At 41.5% G+C, this 23,261-nt stretch overlaps 1 protein-coding gene across 1 annotated transcript in view; it reads right to left on the reverse strand.

Annotated features, from left to right (window-relative positions):
- The window catches only part of COL6A5 (collagen type VI alpha 5 chain), a gene marked incomplete at its 5' end in the record, with an annotated part of 83,147 nt that extends 61,887 nt beyond the window's left edge, over positions 1 to 21,260 (reverse strand). Inside the window, 7 exon segments of the mRNA XM_080672233.1 lie at positions 1,568 to 2,143; positions 5,019 to 5,594; positions 8,090 to 8,644; positions 10,852 to 11,412; positions 15,777 to 16,409; positions 19,030 to 19,629; positions 21,194 to 21,260. Coding sequence (XP_080528359.1) covers positions 1,568 to 2,143; positions 5,019 to 5,594; positions 8,090 to 8,644; positions 10,852 to 11,412; positions 15,777 to 16,409; positions 19,030 to 19,629; positions 21,194 to 21,260 — 3,568 coding nt within the window.
- Between the last annotated feature and the right edge of the window lie 2,001 nt (positions 21,261 to 23,261).

A 23,261-nucleotide genomic window follows, 5' to 3' on the forward strand; every position in this document is an offset into this window, starting at 1 on the left:
TGGAGGGTCTCTAGTACCTAAGAAGGAAGATCAACATGTAACACCGGTGTTTCCTCTCACACAAGTTCCAATACTATTTGAGGTTCCAATCATGGTTCAGTCTCATTCTCAGGGGCTGCCTTTGTGTGTGTGCGTACTCGCACATTTTCTTCTCTTAATGACGACATATTATGACTCATATTATCATCACATATTAAATATTTGAATTTTCCTTAGGGATTATTGATTCCAGATGTTACAAACTCAAAGGCCAGGTTGGGTAATGTAATGTAAATGAATCAAGTGGGCAGAGAGTGAAGAAAATGAATGGAGAGCAATGACCCATCTGTTCACTGTTCAGCTCCAGCTGAGAGTAGCCATGTGGGAAATGAGGCTCAGTGTTGTCAGATCATCTGATTTTTTCAAAGAAAAGCCTGAAATCTACATTTTTAATGTAAATTAAAATACAGATTTTAATTTTAAAATTTTTAAATTAAAAGCTATTTTTAAAAGCTGTCAAATAATTTAACAAGTTGTTGACACTGGACAGGACAAACACAATTCAGATGCCATTTGATCACCACTGACCCTGTCCACCTGCTCATTGTACACAGAAGAAGACAGCAATTCATGGAGGTTCTAACCAGAGTTAGAACCCTGGCTTTCTGATTCCAGGTCTACCGCTCTCTCCATCACTATCATCTGCCTCTAGTCGAGCATCCAAATGGGACGTAAAAGGTCTGGAGAGCTTGGAAAGACAGCACAGTATGTGAAAGAAGTGGTTTCAACCATAACAACTCTAGAAATGGAAGCATTCTGAGGAATATGCAAATTCCACAAAATGTTATTTACTGCTGCTTCCTGATGCGCTGTTCTCCCAACTTCCAGCCCTGAGTATAGAACCCAAGTCCCACATGGCTACTGTCAGTTGGAGCTGAACAGTGACATTCCACCAGATGGGTCATTGCTCTCCATTCATTTCCTCACTCCCGCCCCCGCGGCTCAGTCACATCACCCACCTGGCCTTTGCAGCCATTTGTGTTTGTGACCTCTGAAAATGAAATAACCTATAAGGACATTTCAAATCTCTACTATGTTAGGATTATATAAATGCCATCGTTAAAGGAAGAAAACACACATGTGCTCATACAGGCACACACTTACATAGAATCCCTTACAAGATAGTTTAACAAAATTAAAAGAGTAAAACTTCCCATGAATAAGTATTTATTTTACTTAATTCCTACTGGATGTAAGGCTTTGTTCTAGGACTTCGTGAAGTGGAAATATAGGAATAGGAGACTGAATTCCAGATGCTAAGAGGAGCATAAATGCTGGATTACAGGGAGGGGACAGGCTGACCAGGGGACGCAACCCAGGGCCTCCTCCAACCTCTGCACCCTTTTCCTTGTCTCTGATGGAAGCTGATTGATCCCAATTTTCTGGGAGGCAGAAGAGAGGACTATTCTCACTACACACTATTCTAAAACTATGTTCTGCTAGAGGGAGCCCACAAGACACCTTGGGAAATGGAGAACTGGAAAGATGCAATTAAATGAAAATAAATAAAGGGCAAGGGAACACTTACTGGTTTTCCCACAGCTCTGGCAGATTTCCCGGACAATCCTTTTTTTCACCTCCACATTCTTTAATTTATTAAAATCTTGAAAGGTGATTATTTTTTCAGAATTGCCTGTTATTGGTAGAAGCTGTGCTTTATGAATATATCCTATGCCCAAAACCAGGACACAAATGCCAAGGTCTTTTAGGACTTTTACTGCATCTGCCACATTATCTTGGGGATCCCCAGATGTGATCACAACCAAAGTTTGAGGGACACCAGCATTTCTTCTCCCACCAACAGATGGATAAAACATAAATCTCACTTTGTTAAGGGCCAAGTTGAGTTGTGGACGCCCATTGCTCTTGGTGATAGTTTGAATTCGAGTCTTCCACTGGGGTTTAGTCAAAGAGTTGTCCAACTCAATAATTTCTTGGTAGCGGCTCCCAAATTGAGCCATCCCAATTTTCATTGCTTGCGACTGAATGTCAAAATTATCAATTAAGTCTGACAAGAAAGTTGTCAGGGTAACAAACTCTGAGTCAGATACCATGTCAGAGCCATCACAGAGGAAAATCACATCGGCTTCTCGAGTGTCACAGGCTGCAATTGGAAAAAATAAATCAATTACTTTCCTCATGAATTGCTCTAGATTTTCCCTTTACTCAAATATTCAAATTGCTTTACTAAATACTCACATTAGTAGCAAACTGAGATAAATTAACAGAAGAGAGAATAACTGATTGCCTCTCAAAGAGAAGGAAAAATAGCAGAATAGAGAAAGGAAATAGACTTTGTTTCAAATTCTATTTATATGATTCATTTGACAATAAAAGCTACTCAGGGAAAGAAAGTTTAAAATGTTTTATATTAACTGTTAGTGTATGCCAAAAAACATTTTAATGACCACCTTATGAGCAGTTATTCTAATTTTATAGATACAGAAATGGAATTCAGAGATTAAATAACTTGCCTAAGAATACACAATTACTATGCAGGCAAGTTGGTACCTGAACCTCTCAATCCTTTGTATCCTTAAATCCTGTACTTTAATATTTTTTAAAATATAATTTTTAAAAAATGTTAAATAATACCACCCAAATATTAAAACTTCATGGAACAAGTTCTAATGGTTAGTAACCAGGATATAGGGTCATCTTCCTGGAGTCCAATGTGAAATGTCCCATAACCAAGAAATGATCCTCTCTACTCAAAGACAATGACTAGAGTAGGGACAGCACTAAAGTGGCTAGTAAAGGTAGTTGAGACCATGGAATGCCGACTGTCACACAATTCTTTGCAAGGGCAGTATAGTAGACACAGTGATGGCTGTCCCGATAGACCTTCAAGGAAGGACCTGTTGCCCAGACCTGCTGTCTGACTGAGGGAATGTGGTCAGCTGACAGCCTCTAATTGTCAGCTCCTTCATGGACAGCCTCATTGCAGAGTGATGCCTTGCCAAAGGCCACACCCTTACCAGGGCAGCCCACATCTGGGTACTAAGTGAAAAGGGCATATAAAGACCTAGTTGCTTCAGTGTGATGCAACTCTGATGGGCAATACTCACTCCAGAGCTTCCTGCCAGGTTTGAGGCTTTGTCAAGCATGCATCACTGTTTGACTTCTGCCCATCCCACTTTCCTCCTTCCTTAAATTCCTTGCATCCTGAACTCAACCTTAGCATCTACCTCCAAAAGGTGGGCATGGGAGATGAGACGAAAACATATTGCCAAGAAAAGACTGTAGTCCTTGCAATGTACTAGATTTGGTGGGGACCCAATATAAACAAGAGGCCAAACCTGCCCAAGGAGCTCATAGTCTTCTGACAGATACAGATAAGGAAATAGTAAATACGTTCTACCTGCTACCATCAGGAGGAATAGAAAGTACAGGAGTTGGGGGACACTACTGGGTGTTGGATCAGGAAACTAGCAAAGGCTGAAACATACCAGACAAGTTAGATGGAGCCATTAGGGGACGTGTTGGGCTGGCATGTTCGTGGTGGATAGAATGGTGCATGCAAAGATGTGGAGGAATTTCAAAATGACAGGAGAGATTCTGAAGAGGGGAAGGACAATAGATGAATTAGAGAGGAGGGCAGGTACCAGATGGAACACAGGGGCTTAGAATTTGTCAACTGTAAGCAGAGCAGTGACAATCCAGTATGTATTAGAAAGGTGGCAATATGGATGGCATGGAGACCAGGTTTCAGGGTGTGTGTCCTGGGGCAGGCCAGAACAGGCAGCAGAATCAAGATGGTCCCAGTGACTTGGAAAAGTCATACTTTTTTCCTTAGTTAAAGATGATACTATCATTCAGTGTCTGACACCAAGAAGATGAATTTATTGTTTACATAAGTCGGGTAGAGCTATGGTGGTCAGACATAGTTTCATTCTGCACAGCAAATGCTGACCTGACACGGGATTAGGGGGAAGATTCTGTTTGGGGTTGAACTGCTTACAGGGATGGGAGATGGGTTAATGTCAGCATTAGAAACATAATTTGTGTTGGATTCATAAGTAGACTTCAAACTGGTAGAGAGTAAAGAAGAATGGAGAAAAGGAAGAAGAGAAGGGAGTCTGCAGGAAGGGAGTGAAAAAGGAAAGAAGAAAGGAAATTGGTCGATTGATTCATTTGCCAGGTTTGAAAGACTGGGCCAATACACAGCCAGGATTCTCACCTTCCATGGAGGCATCCCTGGATGGCTTGTCAACCTCTGCTGCTTTGAGCTCATGAGGCAAATCTCACCCTCTCCTCACTCAGCTATGATGCCTCCAGCCTACCCTAATCCAAAGGTTTGAGTATGCATTGAGGTAGAAAAGAACCTCAGGCTCTTCAAAGTACCTGATAGCTCCAAACTGAACTCAGCCTTTCCCTCCTTGTTCCTAGCAGCTAGTCTCCATTATCCCACATTGAACTCCCATATTCTTCCCTCTGTACCAGTCGCCCTCACCCATAAAAGCACAGTACAAAAAAAAAAAAAAAAAAAGCACAGTAGACCACTGAACTTCCTATGGCCCAGTAGAATGCCTATAACCCCACTCAGAGGATCCTGGATCTTTAAAAGACAAAAGCTTATCTGTTTAAACCATGAAACTCTCCACTTGAGTTTGGCCTAGAACTGATGCCATTGACTGCACTGAGACCATTAAATAATGGAGCAGCACACAATAGCCAGGAAATGGGGAAGGTGAATATGATCTAAAAGAGAGCTCCCTTCTGCCAAGAAAAAGGCAGCAGGTGCCATGACAGCAAGGAATGCTTCTGAAACCTCTATCATCTCTTCAATTTGTACTGTGGTGGGAAGAGACTTTTAGGACCTTGCTCAATCAAATGTTTTTGTTTTAGAAATGAGATGTAGCCTAAGCAGAGAAGTGTTCAGCCCACAACACCCTGGTAATGGGAAGCCAAGACATCATTTATGTTCTGCTTACATTTTTAATGCTACCCCCATAGAAAGTTTAAAGATTACAACTTACGCTCTTGTGCGTTGGTACACATACTTTCTTGTAGAGGCAAGGTAATATCTTTAAGTTTGTCAAAATCACGTACATGGATAGTATTGTTTTTATTCCCTGCCATAGTCTCAAGTTCATCTTGGTTGGCCTGATCTACACCCACTGCGTAGATGATGATGCCTTTGTCTCTTAATTTTGATGCTGTGTCATTGAGCATGTCTCGGTCATTGGATTCCCCATCGGTGATGATGACCAGCATCTGCTTCACATTTTGCTTGATGCGGCTACCGTGTTCCTCCATGAACAGGATGTCTGTGTGACTGAGAGCCTTGGCAGTGTAGGTACCCCCACCGGTGCTCCTGCGCCTCCTCAGATTCTCAACGATTCCTGATCGGTTTGAATATGTATTGAGGTAGAAAAGAATCTCAGGATTGTCAGAGTACCTGACAGCTCCAAACTGAACTCGGTCCCGGCCAACATCCGCTTTATTCACCAAATGGACAGTCAGGTTAGTCATGCTTTCTTGCTGTTGTGAATTTATGCTGCCTGAGTGATCCAGCACGAACACAACGTCCAAACGTCTGATACTTTTACAATCTGAAAGAAGAAGGAAGCAGGCATCACAAACTTTCCACAGGGTATTCTACACAGACAGCTGAGAAGGGGAGCAAACGAACATTTGCCAGGAGCCTACTGTGTGCCAAACACTGAATCTCAGTTCGTGGAGGTGACTGTTGCCATCTTACAGAGAAAGAAACTGAGGCTCGGAAATGTACAACTTGCCCAGCTCATGCTTCCAAGGACATGTGTACCCTTATCTATATGACTCCACTAGCGGTGGTTCTTATGCCACACCACTCTTTTCTACCCCATTAGCACGTGTAATGCCTTTCGCTAAGCCGGCTTTCAACTGGAAGGAAATGTCAGAAGGTAGTTAGTTCAAAGTCAATATGATGGTGAGACATAACTGATGTTTGCCACCCTGGTCTGCTGTTTTAAACAGCTCAGGGGCTCATTGTATAATCTGGGATTTTTATTGTATTCCTTCTGGCTCCAGCTACCTTCTGATAGGCAAACTTTCCCATGTGTACCACACCCTCACCACATTTATTTGTGTTCCTTCCTCTAACCTCAGAAAAGGAGTGTCCCCAAGTTGGGGTAAAAGTAAGGCTCCTATCACCTCATTCATAGCCCTAAGCCCTCCTTCTTGCACATTAGAACCTAAGTGACCATTCAGCCTGGGTCACCAAAGTGTGGTCTTGCTCTCTTCTCTTTCCCTGCCCTCAGTAACGTAAGCACCTGCCTTCCCAAGGTTGGCTTTTTCCACTTTCCACCTGCCTATCATGCCTGCAATTCTTATTACTGGCAATGAGGTCTCAAATTTTCAAGCCTAAGACTCTGTGGGTGAGCCCAACCTATCTATGTAGGAACCCAGGACAAGAACCCAGGTTTCTACAGATATAGGAACTGAAGCATAAATATGTATCGCCAGGTCCAGTCAACAATGAAATTGGTGACTAGTCGTGACTTGATAATATTTTAGGAGTCTATCTAATGTATAAATGAGCTGCAAGTTTACCTTATGCTATAGACAGGGCCTCCACAAACATGTTTATCAACATGAAGAAATGTCAGGAAGAGTCCTGTGGATTTCAAAGATGGGGCTGTGGTCTTAAGGTAAACCATTCTTAGAATGTCTCTCAACATTACCAGAAAAAGAAAACACTCCAACTAAGTTGTTATGAGAGAAATCTTAGCACCATTGTCTAAAACTCATAGTTTATAGTGAAACATCTTATTTGTTATCTTCCTGAAAATTTCAAACACATAATTCTGAAGAATGAAGCCCAAAGGAGGTCTCTATGTTGCCAGGGGATCAATATATAGCAAAGTTATTAATACTTTAGTTTGTTCTCTTGTATCCAAAACACAGGTGTTTTTATTCTTAGGTGTGGACTTATTTCCAGTTCTCATTCAAGAGTCATTAAAGTTGACAGGCTGAAACTGAAGATTGCTCCTTATAATTAAAAAAGGACTACAATCTATAATAATAAAAGCGTAATATGCTAATTAGATCGGACAGCCGAACAACCTTCCGGACGTCATTCCAGACCTCCTTCCTGATGAAGTTGTGGCAGCGGGGGCCGAGACAGAGGCGGTTAGGGGTGATCAGGCAGGCAGGCAAGTAGTTAGGGGTGATCAGGCAGGCAGGCAGAGGGGTTAGGGGCGATCATGCAGGCAGGTGAGTGGTTAGGGGCATCAGGCAGGCATGCATAGTGGTTAGGAGCGATCAGGCAGGTAGACAGGCGAGTGGTTAGGAGCCAGCAGTCCCAGATTGGAAGAGGGATGTCAAACTGCAGGTTTAGGCCCAATCGCTGCAGGATTGGGCTTAAACCGGCAGTTGGACATCCCCCAAGGGATCCCGGATTGCGAGAGGGTGCAGGCTGGGCTGAGGGACACCTCCCCTCTGTGTACAAATTTTGTGCACCAGGCCTCCAGTTTGTAAAATAAAAATGACGATTCACCCAAGCAATCATAAAAAAAGGTAACAAATTAAAATTTTTCAAAGGGATAGATACATGGACAGGCAAATGTAAAATATCTAGCTGATAGAGGTTAAGAATAATAATGTTAAGTAATGAAAATATATGCTATATCTTAAAATACAGAAAGGTTTTGGGGGAGGGGGGGTGCTTAGGGTACTGAATTTGATATAACTTGACAAATTTGTATTTCTAATTATTTACTGCTTAACAATAGTGTAAAAACAATTCTGGAGAATCATTTGGTATTAAAAATTGGCTCTGGAAAATCTAGGTATGCAGGTACTAAGGAGTTGGAAGTGTAATGTAAAATTCTGCAACCTTCTTGAAATGTATATGAAGTCACCAAAGCCAGATTGTTTTTCTGACAAAGCTGTTCATCAGGAATATCCTCGAGGTCATGGGTGTTTCAATAGAACATAGATAAGACAAAAACATAGCACCAAAGTCCAATTAGAGGCCAAGGTCAAGAGTACAACCCACCGTTCACCCCACTATAAAGCCAACAGCTCATATCCTTCAGTCCTGGAGGATAACAGGGCAACTTACCATAAAGAGCACACACATGGGAGATGAGTTTACTTTCTATTGCCTTTAGATGATCGAACTTCTCAACATGGAAGACCAGGCTGCTATCCCCACTGATCTCCTCTAGCTGAGTCCTATTGGCACCATACACCCCCACAGAGATGACAATCACTTCCTTGTCCCGAAGAGCTCTAGCAGGTACTCTCACATCATCCTGTGCTTCTCCATCCGTGATCAGAATGAGGAACTTTTTGACTCCAAGACGGGCTCCCTTGGGATGGGTGAAATATTCATCTACAAAGGTTAGTGCACCTCCGGTCAAAGTGTTTTGGCCAATGAGAGACATTCTGTCTATTGCATCAGAAATTTCTTTTTGGGTAAAGTATTTATTAAGCTGGAACTCTTCCTTATTATGACCACTGAATTGAACGACGCCAATCTGAGTTTTGTCTGGACCAATTTGAATCTTAGCTGACACATTCCTCACGAAGGTTTTCATTTTCTCAAAATTTTCAAGTCCTATGCTGCCAGAGCTGTCCACCAGAAACATGATGTCAGCCTTCATGTTTTCACATCCTGCAAGTTATAAAAAAGATCAGAAACAAACTGGGCTGACAAGTTTCTCAGAATATGTAGAAACAATAAATCATAAATAAATGCATTAAATAGAAAACATGGAAAATTAACTCCAGCAACTGCTATTGCTTTGGAAAATTTTATGCACTTCTTTAGTAAAAGTCTGCTGACTAGAACCCTAAATCAGAAATCCATTGAAGATTATTCAGGAAGTTTTAAGGAAGAAATGTAACTTCCAAAGTGTGTATTCATTTATTCATGCATGCATCATTCGTTTATTCATAATTTATTCATTTTATAATTCTTGAAGTATATAAAATGTCAATTATCAAGCTATGTGTTAAGGATGCAACAGTGATTTTTTAAAAAAAGGAATCAGAGAAAAAGTAATCAATTTCCTGAACATCTAGGACAAATGTTCCAATGTTTCAGTCTGAAAAAAAATTAAGTAGCCCAGTCGAAATAGCTCAGTGGTTGAGTGTCCACCTATGAACCAGGAGGTCACAGTTCGACTCCTGGTCAGGGCACATGCCTGGGTTGCAGGCTCAATCTCCAGTGTGGGGGTGCAGGAGGCAGCCGATAAATGATTCTCTCTCATCATTGATGTTTCTTTGTCTTTCTCCCTCTCCCTTCTGCTCTGAAATCAATTAAAAAATATTTTTTAAATTAAATAATCTTTACATATTAAAGGTGTGCCAGTGTTCAGGGCCTGAACTGCAACTATGTGACCTGCAAGAGATGTACTGCAGCTCCTCCGATTGGTCCAGGACCTCCTCCCTTGAGAGGACCTGAGACATAATCTCCTTTATGTTTCCCGAAACCCTTTTACTTCTCTTGACATCAACCTCCAAAATCGTTGGAGACTTTTACTCTTGTACTCTAAGACTAAACTCTGTCTACAACATTTCCTCCCATAACAGGGAGAACAATGAACAAAATGTGATTTAGGATATTGTTATGAATGCTACTCATTTTCTTATTCATGTTACTTTTTATTTGAGTGACTCAGAGAAAATTCCAACACATTTTTCACTTTTGTAAGTTTGAATAAGTGAGAATTCTTTTCCTTTCCTCGTCAGTGAACACCTTAACTGACTCCTGCAATACTAACTTTTATGTAACACTTACTACACAAGGCACTCCTGTAAGTGCTCCACATGCATTATTACCTTTAAGCTCCGCAATAAGGTTACACAAGGGACCAATGCAGGTAGACAGTAAGGAGCCTGTTCCAGGTCCACAGCTAAGTGATTAAGCTGGGGTTGAACTTGGACTCTTTCACTCCAGCATCCCTTCTCTTATGCTTCTCAGTAGACAATATTTTCATGTGTTGTTACTAGCAATCAACACATACCATCTTCAGTTAGTGAGTGGCTATTCTTCATAAGACAAATAATAGTCAGGAATTTGAAAATTTGTTCTTCCTAACTTTTGTTACCTAATTTGTTCAGAGCAAAAATGAAAAGTTACATATCTACTAGGATATGCATTCGTAATAGAGAAACAGTGGTTGGTGTGTATTATGCTAAACCGATAAGAATTCCCTGGTGTAGGTATTATCCTCAGAGGAGGAAGTTTGAAGCTCAAGTAGAAAAGTGAGTGGAATCCTAATTTACCTAAAGCTAGAGCCCATTTTCTGTATGCTGTACTCATCTGCCTCAATGAGTGCATGTGTGTGCACACACACAATAATCTCTTACACACCACAGCAATGGGCTTTGTCAAGGCCACAACATTCTTAGCAACCTTCTACTTCTGACTTTCAAGATGCCCTAGGGCAGCTGTCTAGTATAGAGAGATTTCCCAATCTTAGCAATTGGTTTAAAGTAAGGGGCTGGACCGGCCAGCATGCCTCAGTGGTTGAGCGTCGACCTATGACCCAGGAGGTCGAGGTTCAATTCCCGGTTAGGGCACATGCCCAGGTTGCAGGCTCAATCCCCAATGTGGGGCATGCGGGAGGCAGCCGATCAATGATTCTCTCTCATCTTTGAAGTTTCTATTGCTCTCTCCCTCTCCCTTCCTCTCTGAAATCAATAAAAATATTTATTTTTTAAAAAACAAAAGGAGCTGCATCCTTTCACAGTGATGAGGGGAGTTAGCAAAATGTTAGCCAGATAACTGGTCACATCACCCCATGTCTTCGCCTATCAGTCTGCCTGAAGCAACTAACGAAGTGCAGGGAATAAAGCCTTTTTTGTTTTGCTGACCTTTTTCCATGCAGATACTGCGGACAACTTCATTTTTGATGCTTTTTAAAGAATCAAAGTTCTGCCCAAAGTTAACCCTTTCTTCCTCCCCAGCAATTTGTAGCAGTTGTGTTTTGTTCGCCTCCCCGATACCAACAGCATGAATGGTGATTTGCTCAGCCCTGATTCTGTCAGCAGGTTCCAGGACGTCATCCGAAGACAACCCATCTGTCAGCACAATGAGGTGGCAGGGAACCTCGCTGGACCTGTGCTTCCTTCCCTCCCTTATTATTGGCAGCATGAAATCCAGGGCTGCCCCAGTGGTAGTTCTGCCTTGGAGTTGCCGGAGATTTAAAACAGCTTGTCTTAAGTCCACTTCATTCGTGTAAGTATGGATATCAAATTCCACTCTCTTCTCATCCGAGTACTGTACAGTCCCAACTCGGACTTTGTCTGGGCCAATGCTAAACATGTCGATCACCCCCAACATAAATTCCTTGATTTGCTCAAAGTCTTCTTCCCCGATGCTGGTTGAGCCATCGATGAGAAAATAGAAATCCGCTTCTTTTGTATCCACACAGCCTGCAAAAAATAAAAAAAAAAAAGGAAAATAAAAAATGAAAGTGCGTTCTTCATTAATTATAAACTGGAGAGAAATTTGCAAGCAGGTTTATAGAGGAACATGAGGCTTGAGGGTTCTGAAGAATGAGGACGCTTCAGAGCTGGTACATTTCATTGAGCCCATTCATGCCCCTTTTCTCCTATGAAATTTGCAACACTTTTATGATGAAATGGAAGCAGAGCGAGGCCCAGTGGTTTGTCTAAGGTTAGGAACAAACAGCCAGTAAATTAAAGAGTAAGGACCAGATTCCCAAGTCACCAGGCTCTAAGTCAAATCGTTTTTCTAGTATTGACACCTGCCTTTTAAGACAGCTATGTCTTATCGTTTCTTGAGAAACAGGGTGGGGCAGATAACCTCCTATACTTACTTCCCCAGTAACCTCCTCTTCCCAGAACAACAGGACAATATATTTAAAACTAGAACCAGATCATATTATGCTTCTATGTAAGTGATTTACCATTGCATTTAGAATTTAAAAATAAAAATTTGACCTGATCTTGTCTCCTGCTTTCCTCTCTGACCCTATTTCCAACAATTCTTCATCTTACTCATTGTGCTCCAACCACACCGGGCTTCTTTCTGTACTTTGAATGTGCCCCAGGGTATCTGCACTTGCCCTCCTCTTTTCCTGTAATATTTTCCCCTTAAAGATTCACATAACTGGCCCAGTTGGTGTGGCTCAGTGGTTGGGTACTGACCCATAAACCAGGATGTCCCCAGTTTGTTTCCTGATCTGGGTGCATGCTGGGTTATGGGTTCAATCCCTGGTGGTGGGGCGTGTGGGAGGCAGCTGATCAATGTTTCTCTCTCATCCATATTTCTATCTCTTTATCCCTCTCCCTTCCTCTCTCTAAAAGTCAATAGAAACATATTTTTTAAAAAGATTGACATGGCCAGTTCCTTCTCATCTCATCATGGATGTGCCAACCCAAATGTCTGTTCTTCAAAAACCTTCTCTTCCCCTCCAGCTAGAGCATATCAATCGTTGTCTATCCTGTATCCTTACCTATTTTCCTTATGATACCCATTATGTTCTGAAATTCTCTTATTCATTTGCTCATGAGCACAGCCTGTTTTCTGCCACCGAACAGCAGCTCCATCAAATCAGAGACTTTGCCTAGTTCTCTGCTTCTGCCCAGTCAGCCTGGTACATCACAAAATTTCAACAGAAATTTTAAAATAAAAGAATCCTCAGTGTTCCTTCCTTTTTTGAACAGATTTTATGAAAAAGTGCTTTAACTTTCCTAATAGTCTATGTACAACTCTAGTCATTTATTGCAATTGGGTAGGAGAAAAAGCATTCTTTAAAAATCTAGGTTATTTATGCAATTATCTGGGTGAATATATGAAAAGCTCTTTTAAATACAAGACAATATAGTCATTTCAGAAATATTTTCTTTCTTGACAGATTCTTGTGAATTTATAGCTATTGACAGTCCTTCAAGCTATGGGGAGTTGATTCTTAAGAAATCAGAAATACTGGAAATAAGTTTGACTCTGAGAATTAAACTATGAAATCAACACATTAAGCATTAGGGCAAAGAGAAGTAGTTATCTGCAAAAGACAGGGTTGATCCCAGGCCAGCAAAACTTGACAGCAACCAGAATTAATTGATGGATATACCTAAGAAAGAAGAATTAGGTGTTTTTCAGAAAGAAGATAGCAGTGCTCAGTGATGAGGAAAGAAAAACGTGAGTCACGATGGGTATCCATGGCAATGCCCATCCAACCATGCCTGGAACTGAACTGTCCTATATACTAGCCACTAATCACATGTTGCTATTAAAATGTAAACTTAAACTGTTTTAAAGTTAAATAAATTTTAGAAATTAGCTCTTCCGTCACACTAACCACACTTCAGGTGCTTAACAGCCCCATGTGCCTAGTGGCTATCAAACTAGACAGTGTAATTGTAGAACATTTCCATCATCACAAAACATTCGATTAGACATTGTTGAAGAAGAATGTATCCCCTGACCCCACGACTCACCTATACAGTTAAATAGAGAGGGATAGATAGACATGTAGATCTATATATTTGACTTTAAAATAGAGACATCCACCCAATCAGATGCCACTGTCATTTCAATGATAAAACTAACTCCCTTGCTGTGATCCAACAGCCTCTGACAGTCTTGATGAAAATTCAGCTTCTCATTTGGCGTGACTACGGGGAGAGAATGTATTTCTTAGAGGACATGAATGTCCGGGTGCCTCAACATTGATAGTTTTTACTCAAAGATATTGATCACTCTTTTTCTATACATTAGTCTCTTGGTTTTGCTAATGTGAGTCTCCCCTTGATTCAATGAAGTTCTAGTTAATAAATTAAATAGTATGATATACCAGATGTGGTAGACACAGCAGTGACTAAGTCCATATAGATTGCTTCTCTGGGTTTGACCATTTGAACGTGACAAAGCTTGCCACCACCCTGTGGTCCATGGCAAATTCACTAAAGTTGTGGTTCTCAAACATTGCTAGCACGAGTTTGTTGGGGAGCTTATTAAAACACAATTTCACATAAACCTTTGTTTGGCTTCTGAATAACCCAAATCTAAGTCAGGTGCTGATCTTTGAGAGCCACTGAACTAATAAGAAGTCACCTACTGAGGTTTTATGAAAGACAGCCATCCTTTTGGATGGCCCTTGTACTAGGCTTGGTCCCATATCTTCCAACTGAGAAATTCTATAATGACAATAATAGTTTTTTGTCACATCACTGCAAACTCCCTGAGACCATACATCCCTCCCTCCTATGCCCAAATGGTTGGTTCTAATCTAGACCAAGGTGGCCTCCTTTCTGTGGGAGTCCCCTATGATCACTCAGGTGGTAATAGCACACTGGTTTCTTTCTGCTGCTTTGCAAGATGCACATGCCAGAAAATCCCGAGCTGGCTCAGGGTGCATTCCTTACACCTTTAATTGACTGGTCTGAGTTTAAATTAGCCTGTGATATCACTGGACGGTTATAATTATTTTCCACTTGAGTGCTGCCAAATTCCAGTTCCAAGTGTTTGGAAACATTTTATCTGCAGAGTAAATGTGTAAAGACAGCAGATATCCCAGAATTATATAAAGTCATATCAACTATCTCTTGGCATGTACCTTTGAAAAGAGCTCAGCAAAACTAGAACAGATTCACAAAGCATCTTAACTTGAATATCCTTCACTTAGAAAGATGGGAGGGAAAAAACAATAAAAAAAGATTAAAAAGCAAGAAAATAATCATGATTGTACATAAGGATGATCCCTGCAAGACTTTTATAAGAGTAAAACATTTGCAATGACCTATATATCCAACAATTTCGGATATGTTAAACAAGTTATGGTATATCCACATGCTGAAATATTATTCCCAACTTTAAAGGAATGTTGCAGGAGAATATTTAAGGAAAAGGACAAAAGTGCATGATACAGGTTGATGGGAACATGGGTAAGGCAGATAAGAGTGGTTACCCCCAATACCCATTCTCTCCTTCTTCTAAACTAACTGAACCCCCAATTTTCATCTAGGTAAAAATTTCATCTTGGCTGCCCCAAATAAAGACTACATTTTCAGACTCCCATTTTTATCACTGAATGTGACATGTGACTAAGTTCTGGCCAATGGCATGTAAACAGAAATGATATATATAATTTCTGAGAATATTCTTGAAGAAAAGGAGGTGGAAGCCTGCCTTTTCCCTTCCCTTTCTTTCTTTCTTTTTTTCTTGTCTTTCTTTTTTCTTTTTCTTACTGGCTGTGAATGTGATGCTTGGAGCTGTTAACCTGGACTATGATCTTGGGAGTAAAGGCCATAAATAGCACACACAAAAAGAGACGGGATCCCTGACACCGTGGTGTGCCACACCAGTTCAGAATGCTTACATTGGGACTTACTTATGATACACAAAACTAGTTTTAGTTTGTTTAAAGAACTGTTATTTTTCCTTTCATTAGTCACACCTAAATGTAATTGTAACTGACATACCAAGTAACCTAAAAGGCAAGAGATATGTTAAAAATGGTTTTATCTGAAAGATTAGATTACAGACTTTTTTATTTTCTTCTTTACGTTCCTCAATACTATTAAACTATGACATAATTAACACAGTTTAGTTTTTTATTTACATTTTTTGAGGTAAGATTGGTGTACATGCTAAAAAATTCAATGATTTTAGTGAGTCTATAAAATTTTGCAGCCAGCACCAAAATCTAGTTTCACATTTCCATAACTTCTGAAGTTCCCTTATCAATTGCAGTCAGCCTTCCTTCCTGCCCCAGCCTTAGGCAATTACTCATGTCACTTTTATAATAAGAAAAGTATTTTCTTAAACATACCAGTTTTGTCAAGATCGATTTGTTCAGATCGAGTGGAAATTTGGGACCATATTTCATTCTGGACCTTTTTCAGGAATTTCGTACTATAAGTTTCCAAATCTGCATAGGACTTCAGCATGGAAGTTGTCTGTCTTGGAGGGTAAGATACTATTTCTTCTAATTGGGTATTGTTAGCCCCTTCGATGCCCATGGCAAACACAGTTACGTCCTCCAGACGAAGCTTCTTCGCAGCCTCGCGCACCTCATCGTCCGAGCCTCTGTGAGTGACCAGGACAGCGATCTGAGGCACGCCCTGGGCCCTTCTGCTGCCACTGGACCCTAAGAAGCCTTCTCTCCTCAACTTCTCAATGGCAGCCCCAGCATTGGATTTTCCAGTCCGAAGAGAAAGCTTCTGGATTTGCTCCTGAAAAGCAGATTGATTTGTGCTTGACCTCAGAAGAGAAATAGCCTCAGCCTTACTGCTGTAACTCATAAGTCCAAGCCGCATGCAGTTGTCCTTCACATCCAGGGACATGGTAATGTTCTTCAGGAAGTTCTGCAGGCTCCTTAGATTTTGTCTGGTCCCAACGGACTCATCCACCAGGAACACGAGGTCAGCCAGTGAATCTTTCTGACAGGTCACGGGGAATGGCACTGCGGAGAGAGTGCATGAGAATTAGTCCAAACCACCAGCCCAGAGTGAGAAAGGCAATTTACAGATTGCCAAAAGGCATTAGTGAAAATAGAGGTAGTCACGATAGATGAAGTCAACACTGCTTCCTTTTAATAAACAAAAGATAAAAATTCTGAACAAACTTGTAAGGTCATTGGCTTCAGAGGCTTTGCAATGCTAGTCCCTCTATCTGAAGAATGTTTCTTACCAATTTTTCTATCACACCCCTCACCACCATGATCTTCATCACCACCATCACTACCAATATAACTACCACCATTACCACCATTACCACCACCAACCACCATCAACAATAACAACCAACCAACCACCACCACCCTCAACACCATCTCCAAAACCATCACTACCACCTCTGCCTTCACCACCACCTCCTTCACCACCACCACCAGTATGACGACCACCACCATTCTCAAGTGCTATGATACAGAGATGAGTTAGAAATACTTCTGACCTCGAGGGGCTCACATGGGGAGAACAGATAGCTAGATTATACTATTTCAGACAGTAGTAAGTGCTAACAAGGAAATAAAACAGGTGACTCAAATGAGTTGTTATGCTGGAGATGTAGTGTGGGGACTAACTTTTCTGAGACATTAAAGAAACCTGGAAAGGTCCTCTCTGAGAAGATCATATTTGGGTGGAGATATGAATGAAGAGAAGAATTCAGCCACCTCTTGTTCTGAGAGAAGAAGAATTCTGGCAAAGGAACAGTAGAAGGTGGGAATAAAAGAAGCTCAGAAGGGCTGGAACCAGTGAGTGAGAGGAACAACGATGAATGAGGTCAGAGGGAGGTGGGTACCAAATTGTAAGGGCATCACATGATCTTTTATTTAAATCTCTTAAATATTACCCCAGTCGCTGAGGAGAAAAAATGAATTCAGGGATCTCAATTTAGAAACAGCTGTCATAGTCCAGAGAAGAGATGATGGTTCTTAGACAAGGATAAAAGTCGATAAGATAAATTAAGGGTAGTTTTAGAGGTAGAACAGAGAGGACTTGGTGATAAATTGAATGTGAGTGTTGAAAGACAAAGAAGAAATTATGAAAACTCCTAGTTTTTTGGCCTGCACAGCTGAGTGGATGCTGGTGGTGTCTTTTTGCAAGAGAGGGAAGAACAGGTTGCAGGGAGAATTCAAGAATTCCGTTTCAGACATGCTAAGTTTAGGGTACTATTGCAGATGCCAGATAAACAGTTGGTTGTATGATTCTGGAATGGAGGGGAGAGTACACCATATGCACATAGCACTCCTGCTCTAAGCACAGGTGGAGGAACCACAACTGAGGAAAGTGTAGCCAAGAGATAAGCTCAGACTTGCCAAGAACTACCCATTGGGAGTGTGAGCTCTAGAAGCCAGATGGCACGTCTTACTTATCTCAGTCCCCGGTGCCTGCGCCAGGTACCGCGTGCCTGGTGGGAGCCCAGAAATATTTATGGAATTAAAAGAAATTTTCATAAATCTGCCAGTGTACTCTGAACTCCACACGGTTGGCTAAAATAAACCCAAACATGACTGCCCGGGTTACTGTTTATTTGTAAATTATTAGTAATAGTAACCTGTGTGCCAAATAATATACAAGCTATCTCATCCATATCATAAGATAGTCCCTATTATCCCCACCTTATAGGTAAAGCTCAGAGGTTAGGTAACTTACTCAAGGCCCCACTGTACAACTGAGGGTATCCCCTTCTCTGCCTGGCCTCATGCTGAGATGGTTCCCCTTTAGTGTCACTATCTCTTAATTGACAAGCATTTACTGGATACTTACTGTGACTCACACTGCGCCAGGACTGTGAGGGAACGAGAACAGACGAGGATCTTATTTCCTTGCCTGTAAGACTTTCATGTATTCACTCACTAAGAAATAGAACAACAACCCTGGCTGGATGGCTCAGTCAGTTAGAGCTTTGTCCTGTACACCAAAGGGTTGTGGGTTCAATTCCACGTCAAGGCACATACCTAGGTTTCGGGTTGAATCCCTGGTCAAGGCGCATATGGGTGACAACCGATAGATGTTTCTTTCTCTGTCTCTCTCTTTCTCTCTCTCTCTCTCTCCCCCTTCCTCTCACTCTAAAAAGTAGTTTTTTACAAAAGGTAAGAAATAGAACACCAGCTCACTGTCAGGCACAACAAGCTCAAAGTACACAGAGATAAATAAAGTTGCCAATTCTGCCCTCAAGGTACTACCAGTTCAGTTCATTGGTGGGGGACCAACACAGAAACGGGCAATTATTCATCATGGGAAGTGCTGCTGTCAAGTGTGCACAAGGAACTGTGACCCAAAAAGAGATCTGAATGGAAAGCCTTCCAACAAAATACGACTGTATGGTTGAGATTGAAATGATGACAGAGGAGATGCAAGCTGTACCAAAGCTAGCAAGTACAAGAGGATTCCTGCCAGAGAAAATGACACAAACAAAAGGCAGACGTGAGGAAGAGTAGACTATGATGCGTAGCAATTTCCAGTACTTCAGTCTGGCCAATTATGAAAACCAGAATAGGAGGTGGAAGAGATGAAGGTGGAGAGACTCAGATATAATCACATGGGGACTGGGCACCACTCAGCCAAAGGCTTTCTAACCTTTGCTGTCAGGGTCAGCTGCTCCCTCCCTGTACTGAGCCGCATCCTTGATGATCTGCGTCATGTTCTGGGAAAACGTGCTGAGGTCTCTGACAGTCCGAAGGTTGACATGAAACTGAGCCGTGGCCATGGCCTTCAGGTTCTCCTCAGACGCCTTCTGCAGCCCCACCGAGATGATCCTCACCCCGTCTTCCCGGAGAGCCTTGGAAGCCTCTTCCACGTCATCCTCGGACTCGGCCGAAGCCAGGACCACCAGAATCGGGGGAAACAGCTTCTTGTCTCTGCTGTTCGCAGGTCCAGAGAAATAGGTCCTGTGAGCCTCCCGGAGAGCATTTCCGATCCTCAGGGTGCCGCCCATGAACGCAACGTTCTTCTTGAGGTGGTTCAACATGGGGTTCCTGCTCTTGAAGGTGTTCAGCTGGAATTCACTGTGGAGCTTGTCGCTGTACTGGGCCAGGGCCACGCGGTATTTGCTGGCCTCTATGGGGAGACTGTTGATCACTTTGTTGATGAATGTTTTCACCAGAGGGAAGGACTTAATTCCCAGGTGATCAGAGCTGTCCACCAGAAACACCACATCTGCATACTGAGGTCCTGGGCCTATCAAAATAAAATGACAAACCAAACAAGGTGATTCTTCAGCCTTTGCCGTTTTGGACCACAGTCCTCATTTGAGGCTATGTCCTAGTTAATGTTAAGGATAACTTTGAACCCCGAGGGAAGTGTCTTCTGGAGGTCAAATAAGGGAAGGTGGAGGGTGGGGAGTGGGAAAAGATTAACCAAATAATTTATATGCATATGTGCCTAACCCATTTACACAGACAATAGTGCAGTGAAGGCCTGCGGGGGTGGGGTGGGGGGAAGGGACAGGGAGGAGGGGGTCAATGGGGAAGAAAGGGGGACATCTGTAATACTTTCTACAATAAAGCTAACTTAAAAATAAAAACAATTAAAAAGGACTTCAATAAAGTTAGCCAATACATTTTTCTTTCTCAACTCTATGCCAGAAGCAATCAACACTTCCCCCCTCTTTTTGGAGGTTGAACCCCAAAGCCTGATATTGTACTAAAGAATAAACATACCAGAAAGTCTCTGAGTGGTCTGTGGAGTAACAGCAACTTTTAGAAATAGTATCAAGTAAGCAGTTATCTTGAGTTGGAAGCTTAGAAGCAGATCTGAGACAAGAATTTGGGGAAGGGTCTGATTGAGGGGAAACAGGGTAAGGGAAGCCAAAGAGGAACACAGCAGGATGTCTACCCTTGGCCTGATTGGAGGGGACTCTGGAGTGTCAATTATACTGGAGTATCAATTATAGTTGGAGACAAGAGGGACTCTTATTTGTATTCCCCTATCAGTCACATTGGCTGCAGACCATCACCAGGAGTTGAAGGGAAGGAGTGGCAGGTCCCTGGCATAACCTCCTGAATTAAGATGGCTCTGGGAAAGCTGAGAGCAGTTCTCCTGAGAAAGTGGGGTACATCTGTGAGCAATGTTCTCAGCAGCTGGTGTGGGTGTGGGGTACAGGACTGGTGTACCAGCCTTCTAAAGAGTCTGGGCCAGGGGATGCACCGTCAATGTCTACTTTAGAAGTCCTGATCTTGTGATGTTCTGGTAAATGTATCACAATCGTCCTTCAAAGTAACTCAGAAATTCATCAGGAAATCCTAGGGTAGCAGGAGAGTAGAAAAACCTAGCTTTTATATTCTCTATCTATCACTCCCTATATACATGTAAATATATATACATATGAAACCCATATCCCTTCCCTATTTTATATTTGTAAAAGAGAAGGAAGGCAATAATATTATTTCTATGTGGGGTTCCTTTTTTACCTTTTCTTTAATTTATTAAGGCCAAGATGCAAACTGACCTACAAAACAAATGGGTTAACTCTATTCATAGAGACAGGGAACATTGGGACTTAAATAAATCAGTGAATAATTAAAGTTTCTCTAGCCAGGTGTAGCAAAATTCATGATTTGCCCATGGCTTTCTATCATCTTTGAGAGATTAAGTTAGCTTTCAACTATGACTAAATGCTGTCTACTTTCATTTTTCAGTAAATAAATTCCTTGTTTCTCTCTATTTACTAAAGTAAGAGTTTGTTGAGGCATAAAAAATGTTTACTTTCCTAAATAATAATAAGTATAAAATATACAGGTACCTGGACTCTGATCTGTCAATGTTTCAGTCCAAAAGGTCAGGACAAATATAATTAGCAGGTTCTTCATTTTGTTAGTGAAGGTCTCTTGCTTTTATTCTGTAAAAAAATTAAAAAAGTTATTTACAATATGAAAAATCTCATTGTATAACAAGAAATAACTACTGGGAAAGTTGGGTTAGAACATAATACACTGTACACAAAACAAGTATTTGTCAAGCAATGCCAAAAAAATAAATAAAAACAACTCATAGATACAGACAACAGTGGAATTTTTGGTCTTAATGGAAACTTTAAAATTTTGAGAATCTACCAAATTGTTTTCCAAGTGGCTGCAACATTTTATATTCCCACCAGCAATGTATAAAGGTTCCGACTTGTCCAGATCCTCATCGACACTTGTTATTATCTTTTTTTATTATAGACATTCTAGTGGCTATAAATGGGTATCTTACTGTGGTTTTGATTTCCATTTCCCTAATGATGAATGATGTGAGCACATTTTCATGCACTTATTGGTCATTTGTGTATCTTCTTTAGAGAAATATCTACTCAAATACTTTGCCCATTTTTCACAGGGTTATTTGTCTTTTTATTGTTTTGTTGTAAGAGATCTTTAAATATACTCTGGATATTGAATTGTCTTGGCACCCATATGATGAGCCATTGAATTGGGTTTGCTAGTATTTTGTTGAGAATTTTGCATATATATTCTTCAAACATATTGGCCTGTAGTTTTCTTTTCATGTAGTGTCCTTATCTGGCTTTGGTATCAGGGTAATGCCAGCCTCTTAGATGAGTTTGGGAGTGTTCCCTCCTCTTTAATTTTTTCGAAGAGTTTGAGGATTTGGTGTTAATCCTCCTCTAAATGTTTGGTAGGATTCACCAGTGAAGCCATCTGGTCCTGGGCTTTCCGTTTTTGATACTGATTCAATATCCTTCCTCCTTGTTGATCTTTTCAGACTTTCTGTCTCTTCCTGATTCAGTCTTGGTAGGTTATTTGTTTCTAGGAAACGATCCATTTCTTCTAGGTTATCCAAGTGTGGCTCACAGTAATCTCATAATTCTTTGTATTTCTGTGGTACTAGCTGTGATGTCCCCTCTGTCATTTATAATTTCATTTATTTGAGTCCTGTCTTTCTTATTGAATCTGGCTAAAGGTTTGTCAATTTTGTTTATCTTTTTGAAGAACCAACTCTTATTTTTGATACTCATTTATATTGTTTTCCTATTGTTTCACTTATTTCTGCTCTAGTCTTCATTATTTCCTTCCCCCTAATTTTGGGCTAAGTTTGTTCTTCTTTTCCTAGTTCCTTGACAGGTAAAGTTAGGCTATTTATTTGATATCTCTTTTCTTAATGTATGCATTTATAACACTAAACTTTCCTCTTGGAACTGTTTTTGCTGTATCCCAAAAGTTTGGGTATGTTGTATTTCCATTTTTTCTGAAGCCACTAGCTGAGCTCTGTAATTACCTCTGGTCTGGCTAGGTCACAGGTTGTGTTCCCTGGCAGGGCAATGCTAATGGCTGGACTCCACAACTGAGCAGGAGTATGGATTGGGCTCTGCAATCGCTCTTGGTCTGGTGGAATCTCAGGCTGTGTTCTCCAACTGAATGGCTCCACTGGTTAACCTCCGTGTTTAAGCATCCCATGTTCTGGACAGGGCTGCGCTCTGCCACCAGGCAAGGCCACAGACTGTGCCTCAAAGTTGTGAAGTTGCAGACTTCACAATCAGGCAGTCTGCTAGCTGTGCGCCACTGCTGGGTGATGTTGCTGCCCAGGCTCTCTTATTGGGCAAGACCGTCACTGTATCCTGCAATTGTGGGGGCATTAGGACTGGAGACTGTGCTCTGAGGTTGGGCAGGATCACTGTCCAGGCACCCTGGTAGGTTGGAGCTGCAGGCTCTACCCTGTGATAGGGTGGGCCATTGGCTGGGCTTCCTGCCTAGGCTGTGCTTGGCAATCGGGTAGGGCTGGAGGCTGGGCTCCACTGAGGGGCGGTACCACGGGCTGTGCTCCAAGGCTGCCCTGGGTCACTCTTCAGGTTCCCTGGTTATCTGAGACCAGCG

The sequence above is a fragment of the Plecotus auritus genome (assembly GCF_963455305.1).
Source record: "Plecotus auritus genome assembly, chromosome: 6".
Taxonomy (NCBI): domain Eukaryota; kingdom Metazoa; phylum Chordata; class Mammalia; order Chiroptera; family Vespertilionidae; genus Plecotus; species Plecotus auritus.